The sequence below is a fragment of the Catharus ustulatus genome, chromosome 5, assembly GCF_009819885.2.
Source record: "Catharus ustulatus isolate bCatUst1 chromosome 5, bCatUst1.pri.v2, whole genome shotgun sequence".
Lineage (NCBI taxonomy): Eukaryota > Metazoa > Chordata > Aves > Passeriformes > Turdidae > Catharus > Catharus ustulatus.
The window spans coordinates 63,772,145-63,785,514 of record NC_046225.1 but is presented as its reverse complement, the minus strand read 5'-3'; the positions used below and the strand labels follow the sequence as shown (position 1 = coordinate 63,785,514).

The 13,370-nt window shown below is 37.5% G+C and overlaps 1 protein-coding gene across 5 annotated transcripts in view; it reads right to left on the bottom strand.

Annotated features, from left to right (window-relative positions):
• Window positions 1–578: 578 nt before the first annotated feature.
• The window catches only part of WFS1 (wolframin ER transmembrane glycoprotein), a 32,543-nt gene continuing 19,751 nt past the window's right edge, over window positions 579–13,370 (bottom strand). For all 5 annotated transcript variants that reach the window (XM_033060489.2, XM_033060491.1, XM_033060492.1 and 2 more), the window contains exons 4-8: window positions 10,444–10,588; window positions 9,439–9,609; window positions 8,782–8,862; window positions 4,890–5,035; window positions 579–3,243 (exon numbers count right to left, since the gene is read on the bottom strand). In XM_033060489.2, the coding sequence (XP_032916380.1) occupies window positions 1,435–3,243; window positions 4,890–5,035; window positions 8,782–8,862; window positions 9,439–9,609; window positions 10,444–10,588 (2,352 nt within the window). In that variant the 3' untranslated portion in view covers window positions 579–1,434. The remainder of the gene's footprint in view (window positions 3,244–4,889; window positions 5,036–8,781; window positions 8,863–9,438; window positions 9,610–10,443; window positions 10,589–13,370) is intronic.

The following is a 13,370-nucleotide window of genomic DNA, read 5'->3' as shown; positions in this document are numbered from 1 at the left end:
TTTACTTCATAGATTTTCTGATGGGCTGAAGCATGACTGTGGGGCTTTGGATGGTGGGGACTTCTGCTGTGGGCACTGGGCACACACCTGTAGGTGCCTTTGGCATCCTCCCTCCCACCTGCAGCTTGGGTAATGCTCAAGAGGGTGCTCATGGCTGCCATGCAGCCATTGCCTCACTGTGCCTAGAAGTTTCCCCTTCTCTATCAGGTTTTCATTGCTAACCCTTCTCCCTGGTCCTGGTGATAACTAACACACAAAGGCAAAGAGGAATCTAAAGCAGCTCAGTGGAGGAGTCAGGGAAATGGCAGGATGCATCTGTGATGTGCAGCCATAGTGGCCAGAAAAGGACCAAAGTCACAACAAAAGCAGGGGAAAGCACTATGTGCAGACTGCACAGCTACAAAAACTTCACCTGGCACACCAGATTTTACTGCTGGCTTCAAAACCATCAAGTGCAACTTCAAGTATGCACCAGAATATTTTAAACATTCTAAATTGTAGTTTTCAGAAAAGCTGCTATCAACACAACACAAATTGGTCACAATGTCAAAGCATAATGAACAAATGTATCCATTCAATTCAAGTTTGTACTTCATGTTTATTTGCAAAATACAAGTGATTAAACAAAGATTCTATTTCCATTTCCACTATAGACTTTTAGGCATAATTTCAGTTGTTGTGGCTTGTCCATTACTGGTACCATCTCAATACCAGCCTGGGTATTTGCATTTCACACACCAGCATGGACTCTACTTAGTGTAACCAATCAGAACAAATAGCAAATTTTGTACACAATGTTTAATGCAAAGTAGAGGCCTGGGGACTTTGCAAAACCTTGCTGGGGTGTGAAATGTTGTGCCTTCTCAAAAAAAACCCAGTGGTTGCTATTTTCTAGACAAATAGTGAAACAGTGATTGCTGTACGCAAATATCACCATCAGGTACTGACGGTACTGACTCTAAGATCACCTTTTTCTAGAAAACACCAAATAAATACAAGCAATAAATGCAACAAAAGCTGTTGTCAGATACCTACTCTAAACCATACCTGTGAAAATGCAAATGGGCACAATGTGAATATTTAAAAGAGTAAAGTGCTTTTAACATTGAGCAAGTGAATTCATCTAGTGTTGTACCACAGGCAACATATCCATTTTGGACAAAACAGTTTTCATGCAATTAGTCAGCAGCAATACCCTGCATTCATTATAATAATAAAGTACTACATATTACTTCAGTCATACAGGGTTTAAGGTCAGGATACAGTGTGTACACTTGCAAAACTCAACCAATGCTCTACGTTAGCACACTCTTCAAGAATTACTACAGCAAGGTAGATTTTTGTTGGGTTTTTTCTTTCACTTGAGAAGCCAAACCTTTGGTAGTGTAAATGCAGTGGACACTGAAAATACCACTGAACCAATATGTGAGCACATTATGCAGCTGACAGGAATGGGAAGAAGAAAAAATCAAAAGCAAATTTAATGGCTTTATGCACTGTGCTCCTCCAGTCCTGCTCTATTTTCACGTGTCTCCCAGCAGGTAAGAGTTTGGACATGCAATTCAAGCAAGTGATTGCTTTCAGTTCAAAGACAGGCCATTTACTGCCAAGACGACCCTCCAGAATTGTGCTGAATTCAATTATACTTCCCTGCCTCAAGTTCAGCAACACTTTTTTAAACTCATTGCTTGCCTTCAGCACAATATCTTTGGTTATATCATCCTCCTCTATAGGTTTGCTTCCATTTTTGCTACTGAAAGGCATGCCCACAGTTATTTCAAATTTGTACCGATCAAACATTTTCATGTGGCATTTATGCTTTGTCAAAAACTTCAGACGACACAATTCTTCCTCCTCCAGTGTAACATTTTTGGGATCGCAAAGAGGGTAGGTTTCACCATACAGGCATCTCATCCAATCTCCAATAAAAAATGGAAGCATATTTATTGCAGATTCTGCACTATTGTCGATTTCTGTCACGCGCACATATTTGAAGCGCCCAGTCCACGTCACTCGGTGTCCTTCCAGGTGGCTGCACAAAATCTGAGTGCGTGCCATGTTAGTCTCCTTCCAGGCCCGGGGTCCACAGAGGAAACCATACTGATTCCACGTCAGGGTGGAGTTGTAAACTTTCATTCCTTCAGACCGATACACATAGAACCAACAGAACAGCACTACAGCTGTAATCCACACCAGAATGAGTTTCACAATTGAGCTTCGAGTGAGCGATTTAACCACTTCAACTGCAGAGAAGTTTACCTTTGTCCACCATCGAAAGAGCAAAGGAACAGCACACAAAACCAGGGTCACTATAATTTTCATGAGCTCCAAAGACAAAAACCACTTAATGAGGTGGACAAGACACATCAGTGCAATGCCTACACCCAGCACTGGGAGTGCAAAGAGGAACAGGAAGTAACCGATGGATGCGCGAACGAGCCCAATGCCAGAGGACTCCCGCAGAATGACCACAGAGAGCTCACACCACATAAAGCACACCAGGTATGGGACCAGGTAGCAGTAGGTGCCTTTAAAATTCCGTAGTTGGGCCATTCTGAAGAAAAGATAGAACAAGTACAAAAACAGAAGGCATGGGATGCTTACATTGATCACAAAGAAATGGCCTACAGGAACCGTAAAGAAGGTTTTACCTAAGAATTTCAAGTAGCCAACATTCCCAGGTAATACCTGCAATAGGGATAAGCAACCTGCAGCAATCTCAGTCATTAATGCCCTTCGTGTGTAAGGTTCTGCACACGTGCTTAAACTCATGTAACTTGTCACTGTGAAGAAAACTGAGACAGTAGCTAACTCTGAGCATGGTATACAGTCTTTGCTTGCTATAGGGAAGGAGAAAATTACAAAGAATACTGAGAGTAAAAAATAAATGTATGGCTCTAAGTGATTCCATCCAAAGTTCACCTCAGCTTGCTCGACATCTAGGTTTGGTTCAAAACGAAGCAGTAAGTCAGTCAAAGCACGGAAGTTTTCCCAAGCCTTACTGTCCTGAAAAACTTTCAGTGTGCAAATCACCATAGAAATGAAGGACAAATAGAATATGACTAGTGGAATAATAAAGGCAAAAAAATCAATTGTCAAATTACTGATGATGAAGAAAAAGATGAGAGCATTGATATGGTGTGTTGGAACAATGGTAGACAGCCAATGCATTCCTGCCTTTGATGCAATATCTATAAGGTATTCTTTAATTTCCATAATGGCATGAAGTGGATATTTTACAACCTGAAAAGAGAAAGAAGCATTTTATTAATGAGCAGTTTTGTATCTTTAGATCACAGACATTCTTAGCTGAAGCAGTAGCAGCCTGTTGTCTAACCTCAGCTAACATAAAAAGATTTATATTTCAGAACAATGTTGCCAATAAAACAAGATTACTGTGTCTGAGATTATTAGCTCCATTTTGATTAACTCAGTCAGACGAAGCTCAGAGGCAATTTTGATTTCAGGCAAGATGTATTTCATTACCTTTGACACATATAATTAAATGGCTTCCTAGTCAAATATTGTGCTCTGCTAACTTCATACTGAAGATAAACTACATGGCTACAGCCCTGCACTACCTTAAGTCATTACTTCAGCTGTGAGTACTGTACTGTAAAGTGTGTAACTGCAAGGATTATGCTATACATTCTATGCATATACACTGCAGGAAGTAGTGACTATGATTCATATACACATACAGGAAGTCTTTACAGCTGTGGTTTTATCTTTAAACGATCCTTCCCAAGCATCTAGAAATGCAGCTATCAAAAGCTGTTTTGGAAGCAGCAGCAGTATGTTAAATTAAATTACTACATATTTACAGATTCTTTTCACTCCACAACAGTAACTGCAGAGGATCTTAAAATTCTACCTATTTTTCGTGGCATTTTCCAACATAGCCACCAGACAATAGAGAAACTGCTGGATCGAACACTCTCCCTTATAACCAACCATACACTTCACAAAAGATCAATTAAAAGGTACTGGATTTTTCAAACACACTTTCAGATATTGCATAGAAACATTAGACACTGCTAGAATCCTCCTTCCATAAAACTACAGTTTATGTTTTCTCAGATCTTAAATTTTTAAATTAATTAGTTCAAGGAGAAAAGTCAAGAATGTTCCAGCAAATACCTGTGGCACTGTGATGAACTGGGACAACACATGCCCCAATGATTTGGGCAAAAGCTTGTTTATTTGTGAAGGCATCTCTGTCCTTCATAAATGTATCTCTTTCAGACAATTAGCTATGCAAAAGATTGGAAAAGAGTCACCTTTCACTCTCCCTTTTTTTCCCCACCTCTGCAATATGACAATGGACCACAAAATTATGGCAAAAACTCTCAGTCAGCACCCATACACCCCCCCCCCACCTCGCCTAAAATTTATGCCAGTATTGAAGGCATGCACCTTAATTTTCCTTTCTCCTTTCACTGTCTAGAGAAGTATCAGTGTAGAAGTTAACATCAAGTTTCATCTTTCTTGAATTCCATCATAACAGAACCTTTTTATGCTATGGATAATTGTTCCCGCCTGCTTGCTCCTGTTTATATTGGAAAGATATGAAGCACATAACAACATCTATAATAAAAATAGGGCAGTGATGACAGGTACATTTCAAACCTCACTGAAGATGTAATGAAGGTAGATTGTCCTCTTACAGGGAAAACTGCTGTCACTTTCTTTTAAATACGTGAGTCATATATACAAAGCTTGAAACATATATGAGATCAAGTCCAAAAAGAAGTTACAGCAACAGCAATTCTTGTATTGATCTACACAGACTAAACATCAGTATTGAGAAAGAAGTGCAAGTCATTTCTGTTTTTTCTGTGATGATTAAGAGGCCGTTCAACATAACCTGTTCCATTCTGCCTTTTTACCTTCAGTCGTAGGGGTAGTTCTTCTGGACTTTTCCCTGCCAACTCATCATCTTCCTCCTCCTGCATAATCAGGTTAGATGGGATGATTCCCTTTGCATACTTCTTAGTAATCTCAACAAAGTCATCCAAAGCAATAAATTTTTTAGCTAAAAAGACAAAATGAAAATTTAGAGTAAATTATCACAACACTGTATTGATTATGAATTGGAATATAATTTTCTTTCCTGTCAGAGTCTAGTTTACAAAAACTGAACTGACAAAACAGGTTTACCTTGCAACTTGCCCTGAGATCTCTGCGGAAAACAACAATGTCCTTGTGCCAGCAACATATATAATACTCTACATCTTGTCAGATCAGCAGGTAAGTTTATTATACTGCTAAGTAGGATAACAGAGTGAGTGAATGTAGCTTATCTGCAAGTATTCCACAGGAAAAAAAGACTACTGGATTAGGCCACAGTTTAAAATCATAAACTATTGTACCTGTTTCAAAGAAGCATTCAACAACTGCATTGGAAAGAAAGACTTGTACAGAAGCAGTAATGAATTGTCTGCATGTCATCAACTGAAACACTAACTCCTGATTCACCATTTAACAGTCACTTTTCTGAGTTCAGAAGTTACAGACATATAATTATAGGAAATACACAATTATGATATCTATGAGACTAGATATGGATTACTTAAAGTGTATTAATTTAATATGCTATGTGGCTATACAAAGGGCCTTCTCCAAACTCTATCAACTGTGATCTGAAACAGCCACCAGCAACAAAATAGACCGTGCTCAGTTTACATAGAGACAAAATTCATCCCTCTTCCCTGGAAGATCCTTATCCACTCCTGTGAGCATAAGGGAGGCATGAGGTTACTACTGAAAACTCTAGGGAAAAAGTAGGACAGAAGATGATTTATACACTGGTTCAAACTCTTTGCACCCAGTTCACTACATTAGCATGGATTAACTAGTTTCTATGGCAAACACACTTGATGCACTTTGTAAAGGAGATAATTAACAGTGATTTTTCCCCATGAACTAAAGCAAATGACATTGCTGTATACATGAAAGAATTGAATGACAAAAATCTGTAATATAACTCCTACACACTAAATTTAACTAGTTAGCTGATGCAAAGATATGAAAGCTGGCCTGCTTACTAGTTTGAGATTTTAAAGAAACAGATAACTGCTTCATCAAATTCAAAATCAAAGGGTTAATGAGTTTGGGCCCAGAAATTTTTAAATTTAAGCATGCTACATTTATAGAAGTAACATATAAATAGCTCAGTATTTGATACTGAAAATACTGGAGCTATAGAACAAAATAATTTGTCTCAAGACACATACTAGAGGAAAAAAAGTGTTTAGAGTTCAACAGAAAATCAGCATCTTACAATCTGTCTTTTGGTTTAATCTCACAATATGGCTGCTGCCTTTGGCTTGGACTTTTACCACTGCCCCTCCTCCATGCATGAACCCTTATGTCCTACAAAATACCATCTGGCATGCCTCTCAAGAAACAAGAAAGGATTTATTTTTGCTAACTTTCTTATTATTCACAGATTATTATTATTATTCTAACTTTCTTATTATTCACAGATACTAAGGCAACTTTACTTGCATCAAGAAATCTGTGAGACTTTAGCTATCTTGGTGGGATTCAGATTAAGCCAAATATGAAAGGTGTCATCTAAATCTATTGTCCTACTGTAAAAAAAAAATACAGTGCTGGGATAGTCTTACATGTGTAGAATCAACAAGCAGACATGTTAGAACCCCACAAAGATACCTTAACAACACTTTTACAGGATCATGAGACATCCTGAGAAGGAAGGAGTTATGAACTTACTATGTATAGATGGCCTATCCACTGCAATGACATGCACCCTCTCAGGCATGCAACAACTGCCCATTGAAAATGTCACCTCTAATTTTCTGTTTATACCTCCATTAAGGACAACCCAGATGAGAGATCTGCAAACACATATCTGGCTTAAAAAATATCTTCCAAGTATTGCCAATGTACTAACAGTGAAAGAATAATCTCCTTCTGGCAAGGTAAATGAAGAAACTCAGTGAGTCAGAGAAGTAAATGCTGGAGAGGAACAGTTTTCTTGTTCCTCTATGAAAAGGTGAAAGCTCTCTAGAGAAGAGGTAGCAGCTTAACTCCTACTTTACGTGTTTGATGAAATTTTTTCGTTTTAAAATGTTATTAGTATTTTGTCACCCAAATGTCTCTTCGATTGATATAAAAAGTGTATTTTGTAGATTCTACTTTATTATTCATAGATTTTTTTCAATTTGGTTACGACAAATTCCCCTGGTTCCCCCATCCACCCTACGAAAAGAAAAATATTCACATCAATTTCTGCCCACACTTACATACAAGTTCATATACTGCCCTGCTACTTTATCTGCAATTTAAGCCTTAAAAAAACCCAACAACATATTTGCCAGTTCCTCTTCTGATAACTTTCTGAATTACTGAAGAATCCAGAACAAAATTACTTGCTATGCACTCAGTAGCAGCACATGCCAGCTCACCTAAAAAAATGGAAAGAACCCCAATGCAACACAGTTGAAATAAACCCAAACACATCTGCATTATCATGAAATGACTGGACAATGAAACTCAACAATCTTGTCCCTGAAGGACTGTTTCCAGCTTGCCAGAAGTGGCAGCCAAGTCACAAAAACACCTGACAAGGTTTGATAGGACCACAAGTTTGCTTTCCAAAATATTGTTTCTCAAATCCCTTTATCCCTTACTTACACACAGGCACATGTTCCTGCTCCTCTTTTACTTCTGTTAAAGCTAATGAAAACTAAAATACTCCACTCTTCTTAGGAATGCTATTTTTCAATTCACCTGTGTAATGATCACAATCCTTGAAGGTAAAGGCCAAATTTACCTGATGAAATGTAAATCAAATCTTTCAAGGCATTTAAACTTGCAGATCTCCAGATTTGACTCCTTATTCTATGTATGACACTTTACTAACACAGATGCATTAGTAAATAACATGCTTTGTGATATCTGAAAGTGCTCTTCAAGTACGGATTTAGATTGCACATGCACTATTCAATATGACTTGGGGCATTTCAAGAAACTGGGGTTTTCCTGAATGAATAATCGAACCTTATGTTAAATATTTTTCTTGAAAAACTACATGCTGCATTGTTGATAATTCATTTTCTTAATATAAACCACTTTGACTTTCCTCCTAAAAGCCCAAAAGCACATCACCATTTCTTAGTTATGCCAGACTAAGAACTTCCATTTCCAAACCCCACCCCTCCAAACCTTAGAAAATTCACACACTTAGATCTACAAATCTGACCCTGTGTGTGTTAAGGGGTTTAATTCTTCTCAATACATGAACTAAGCTGTTGTAAATAATGAAAGAAGTATCTTGGTGCATCTTTCCTAAATCATTCGTTGAACAAATATGAAAAGACAAATATTAATTATAAGGGAAGGGCAAATGGAAGCAAGGCAAATAGAATGAAGGACCTGTCTGCATTCAATTGGTTAAATCTGCATAACTCATTCCCTCACTGTAATCAGAAACCTTACTGCATTTAGAACTAAAAAAAATATTGAAAGTGAAAATCTTCTTTGCTGAATAAACTTTTGAATGTTGAAAGGGCAAGAATATAAAATAACAAATTACATGCAAACTCCCTTTGTAGTTGACTGTAATGGTGGTGTCTTCTGTGAGTTCACATGCAGATCAGTTATTTGTTTTCCACACAGAATAAACTGACACTATCAGCTTATTGCAATCCAAACCTTCTATACATTCTTAGTCTGGCAGCACGAAATTGTTTACCAAAGCAAACTAGAAACTAAAACCACTGGCCAAGACTAAAAGTATCAACATGCACTCACATTCACTGTTCACTAAGCGCTCCAGCATCCTTCTCTGCTTCTGCACAGACTTTGGGACCGGGCCAGGCTGCTTCTCACCATCTGTTTCAATAACAGAAGTTTATGCAAAATCAAAGCAGTCAATTAATGTGATCAAACAGTAACTGCAACATCTGGGGAATGGTATTTCCTCGAAGTAATGAAAAGAAAAACTTACATAGAAACAGATAACAAGTGGCTATATAGTTTTCTATATTCCTGTTACTGTATTAGAAAAAGAAACAAGACTGCCATAGCTAACATTTAGTGCTGCAGTGGCAGAGTGTCTTGAAGACTGAATCTGTAAATTGAAACATCTAGATGACTGTTAGAGGGAAAAAAATTAAATATAACAAAGCTATAAAATACCTTTTTTTCCAAAGACAGTGAGTGCTAAATAAAGATATTTTAAATATATGGTCACTTGAACAAGTGCTAAACTGACCCACAACCTACAGCAAGTGTTGGTCCAGAAAGCAGTTAATAAAAGAGGGTTAGTCATTGAGACAGAATTACATTATCATATGTAGACTGTACATCTACTATTACCTCATTCTTGATTGCTCATAAAGCCCTTTAGCTGTACTGTGTCCATAAGTCTGTATTTTATCAATATCATAAATCAGTTAATGAACAAACCTTCATTGTCAACTTGCCCAACATTTTCCAGCAGTTCAGAAACTGATAATTGCTTCTTCTTTTTTGGATTTAATTTCCAATACATGACCAAGGCAGCTTTTCGCACAGCTCTCTCCAAGTCAGTCTCAGATGATAACTTTTTCACCTCTTCCTCATTCTCAGAAGTTATTCCTCAAGAAAAGAAAAAATACATTACAAACTTATCCCATACTCATGCAGAAATTATAGATTTGCTCACAATTTTTTGTTCTCAGTTTAATCTGAAACTTCTCAAGTTTCAGTCACATTCTGACCACCTAAGTAAATACTCAAATGCCCTTCCATGTCCATTGCTAATCAAAATCTAACCACATTGCTTAGGTTAAACTGTACTTCAAAAATATGCAAGACATGCATTATACTATGTCTTGCTTCAACTTCTGAAGCATAGTGGATCGGGCAAAAGGCAGTGCAGACAGGCACAGGTGACATGCAAAGGCACCAAGAACTGAATAAAAGTTGTTTTTCTTTTTTGTTTTGTTGGGGTTTTTCCCCTCTCTTAAGAGTTCAGATAGTTGCTGGACAAGAAGAGACCATTCCAAGCATGGGAAGTAGAATGAAGATGAGAATCATAAAGTGGGAGAAGACAGTGAACAAGGTCAATTAGAAGAGAGGTTGGAGAGGGGCAAAAGAATGAAACAACAGCAGGTATGTAGCTGGTGTGTGGTTATATATGCTCTTCAGAGTCAAAGAAAAAAAGCTTCCAAGAAAGGTGAGGATGAGAAGAACGTGCATGGATTTCATGATGAAATTCAAGTAAATAACTAATAAAAATGCTTTAATAAGCAGTCTTGGTGATTAATGCTTTTTAAATTACCTGTTAGAACAGTCTGTCAGCAACTACTCACACAATTTTGCCACGATCATTTCCATCATACTTTAACCCCTTTTTTCAGAGTTAAAATGAGTACAATATTGTTTCAGACAATGTGGAAGTGCAAGCAGGACTCCTCAGAGCACCCATACCTCTTCTGTCTGCCAGGCATCTACGCAGGTGTTTGACAGCTTCTCTTCGGCCTTGCTTAGCAGCAAGGATGAACCAGTCAACTGCACTACAATTGTTAAGTTCTTCATCCTCCTCTTCTGCTAATCTCAAGAAGTGCTTCCCCACCTATAATAAATAGGAAACAAAATTCCTTCAGTTACTGAAATATACTCTACTTTAGGTCTTTCTTCTTCCCTCCAACCCCCTGGAACTCAGTTAAGACAACTTGTCCCTGAACAAAAGGTCAAAACATTTGTTCCTAGCACTGCAGAACATAGATGTAAGCTGATCTTCTGATTAGAAAGATCTGAAAGAACTGGAAGCAAGAGGAAATTACAACACATTTGGCCAGGTCAGTGAATCGGTTGCCGTCGGTGTTCAGGCATCTGTCAGAATCAGGTGAAGCTTATGGTGTTAAAAGGTTACTTGAATTCTTTTCCTCCTACAACAATGACCAGACAATACTGCTAGCTTCATTTCAGAGCCAGAAAAAGTAAGTATAATATAATCTGGTGCCAGTGACATTCAGAAATTCAGATGAAGCTGTTGACAAAGCCTTGACATGGAAGAAGACTTCAAGAAGGGCAATCCCTGACTCATACCAGCTCAGCCACTGAAGGTGAAAGCAAACTCGTGATTATTTGGTGAATGGAATAAAACTAGTACTGCTTAAGCATCAAGCAAATTCAAGTGAGCAAGCTTATAAAAATTTTCCTATTCAGGATTACAGAAATTACCAAGCATGTGTCTATATTACTGTTTTACAGGTAAGAAAAACCCCCACATTTTTTCTTGCTTCTAAAAGTTAAAATATATATGAAAATATACTAGTAAATACATTTATGCAATAGTGTGAAACACTTCTGCTTATCACAACACAAAGCAATAAAATGTTAAATGGCAGAAAATGACCAGAACTACTAGACATTCTATCTGCATACCTTGAGAATAGGGGAAATGTTTTTGCTTGGCCCACTGCACTTTCTCTCTCTTCCCCTAATGCTAATTCAGCCACCTTCTAGAAGCAATTAATACAATACCTCAATAGCTTTTAAAATCTACAATATTGCCTGCTGGAACAAAACCCTCTGTTTGAAAGGTTCTCTGAAACTTTCATTTGTCACTGCAGCATTTGATACTGCCACTAAAGGTGACTAAAGAAATACTGTTGAAAGATTAATAAATCACATTATTCTTAATTAACAGATTTAACAGATTAAATGCACTGATATAATCAGAAAGGTCTTTCTTCTTCCAGTAAAGGCTATTTCTTCAGGCATTTAACTGGTTTCATACACTTAAGTGAGTGCTTCAACAACTTCCACACAGAGAATTATTGGGTAGGCATTAAATCCATAGCACATATGGTGAAGCTATCCAAAACCATACAGATATAAGGATAAAATTGGACTAGATAATCCAAACATTGATTACAAAGTCATGCCAGAATTCAATGGGAGGTGCACACCAAAAAGAGTGCATGAGACAGAAAAAGATTTCAGCAATTGCATGGTAATCTATCACTCAGCTGCAGATGTACTTACAGCTATTTATTTCAGAAAGGAATTGCTTGAACAAGTTACATGGCAAATAACATCCACCTGACAACAACAGCTGTTTCTTAAGTATGTTTATATTTATAGCCATTGAGATTTCAAGCAAAGCTTCTAGACTACCAGCACTTAATCATGCAGCTCTTAAGTTTCTAAGGACCTCTTGGATACAGAAACATGTATTGCAACACCGACTAACAGATCGTGGGACTAGTCACAGCATAAAAGGCTACTGCACAGGCAAAATGATAGCATAACCTGTTTTTATGACTGAATTGCTTTTTGGCTTGTCTGTGGTTTTAACAGAAAAATTCCTACAACAAACCACCTGGAAATGGCTGAAAAGCTCTGGCCTGTAGCAGTCAAAGGAGGAGGAATGGATGGGAAAGAGTGTTAACCTCAAATCTGTCATTTAGGCAGTCTGGGATTTTCTCTTTCCCATGAGCTAGAAGTGTGAAATAAAGTCATATTTGGTAACAGTTTAACACAGACCCTCACACTGTACTTCTCTAAAGGTTGCTCCCATCTCTAGCTTTGCAAAGTAAGGTGGTCACCTCAAGCAGTCCCCTTTCAGACATCCTCTGGTTAAAGAACAGAACTGCCTTTTCTCCATTACAAAATTCCAGCCGTGCGTGTTTCATTTACGTAACTGCCATACAGTTATTTCTCAATTTAAAAAAAGTATATGAAGTTACAGTAATACATGTTGACAGACACTCAGAGTGCATTTATTTCCATAGTTATTGCAGAATTATTTTTGAATAAACACAGAGTAATAAGATAACTACAAGCCATTGAACCAGCTGATTTCTTGTGTTTGACATTGCAATTGTTAACAAACAGCCAAAAGTGGCATCTCAGCTTCCCATTCATACTCCTACAAACATGAGAAATAAAAACATGTTTTTCTAATTGATTCTAAAGGTATACATTCAACCACAGAGAAGAAATAAATTTCTTTTCGGGTTTTAAAAAGTAAAAGCTAATTCTCTCTCCAGAAGTAACAAGAAATGTGACTGCAAAAAAGAAATTACTGTATTTTGGGTTCCATTTCAGGCAGTCAATTCATCCTGAGTGCATACTGAAGCAAAACTGTATGGTGTATCTTTTTATGATAAGAATCCTATTATTGTGTGGGAATAGAAAGTGTACACAGTTAAAGAGATTAAGGAAGAGAGTGCAAGTGGAATTAATAGCAAAGAAGAAAAACTCCCATCATTTACATACATATGTATGCATCACAGACTTAGATTATGTAAGCATTTCTGAGTATTCTTACCTAAAGATGTATCTGGAAATTGTATCCTGAAAGAATTTTATGGACTTTGCTTTCTTACATGAGAAGGAATAGAGCC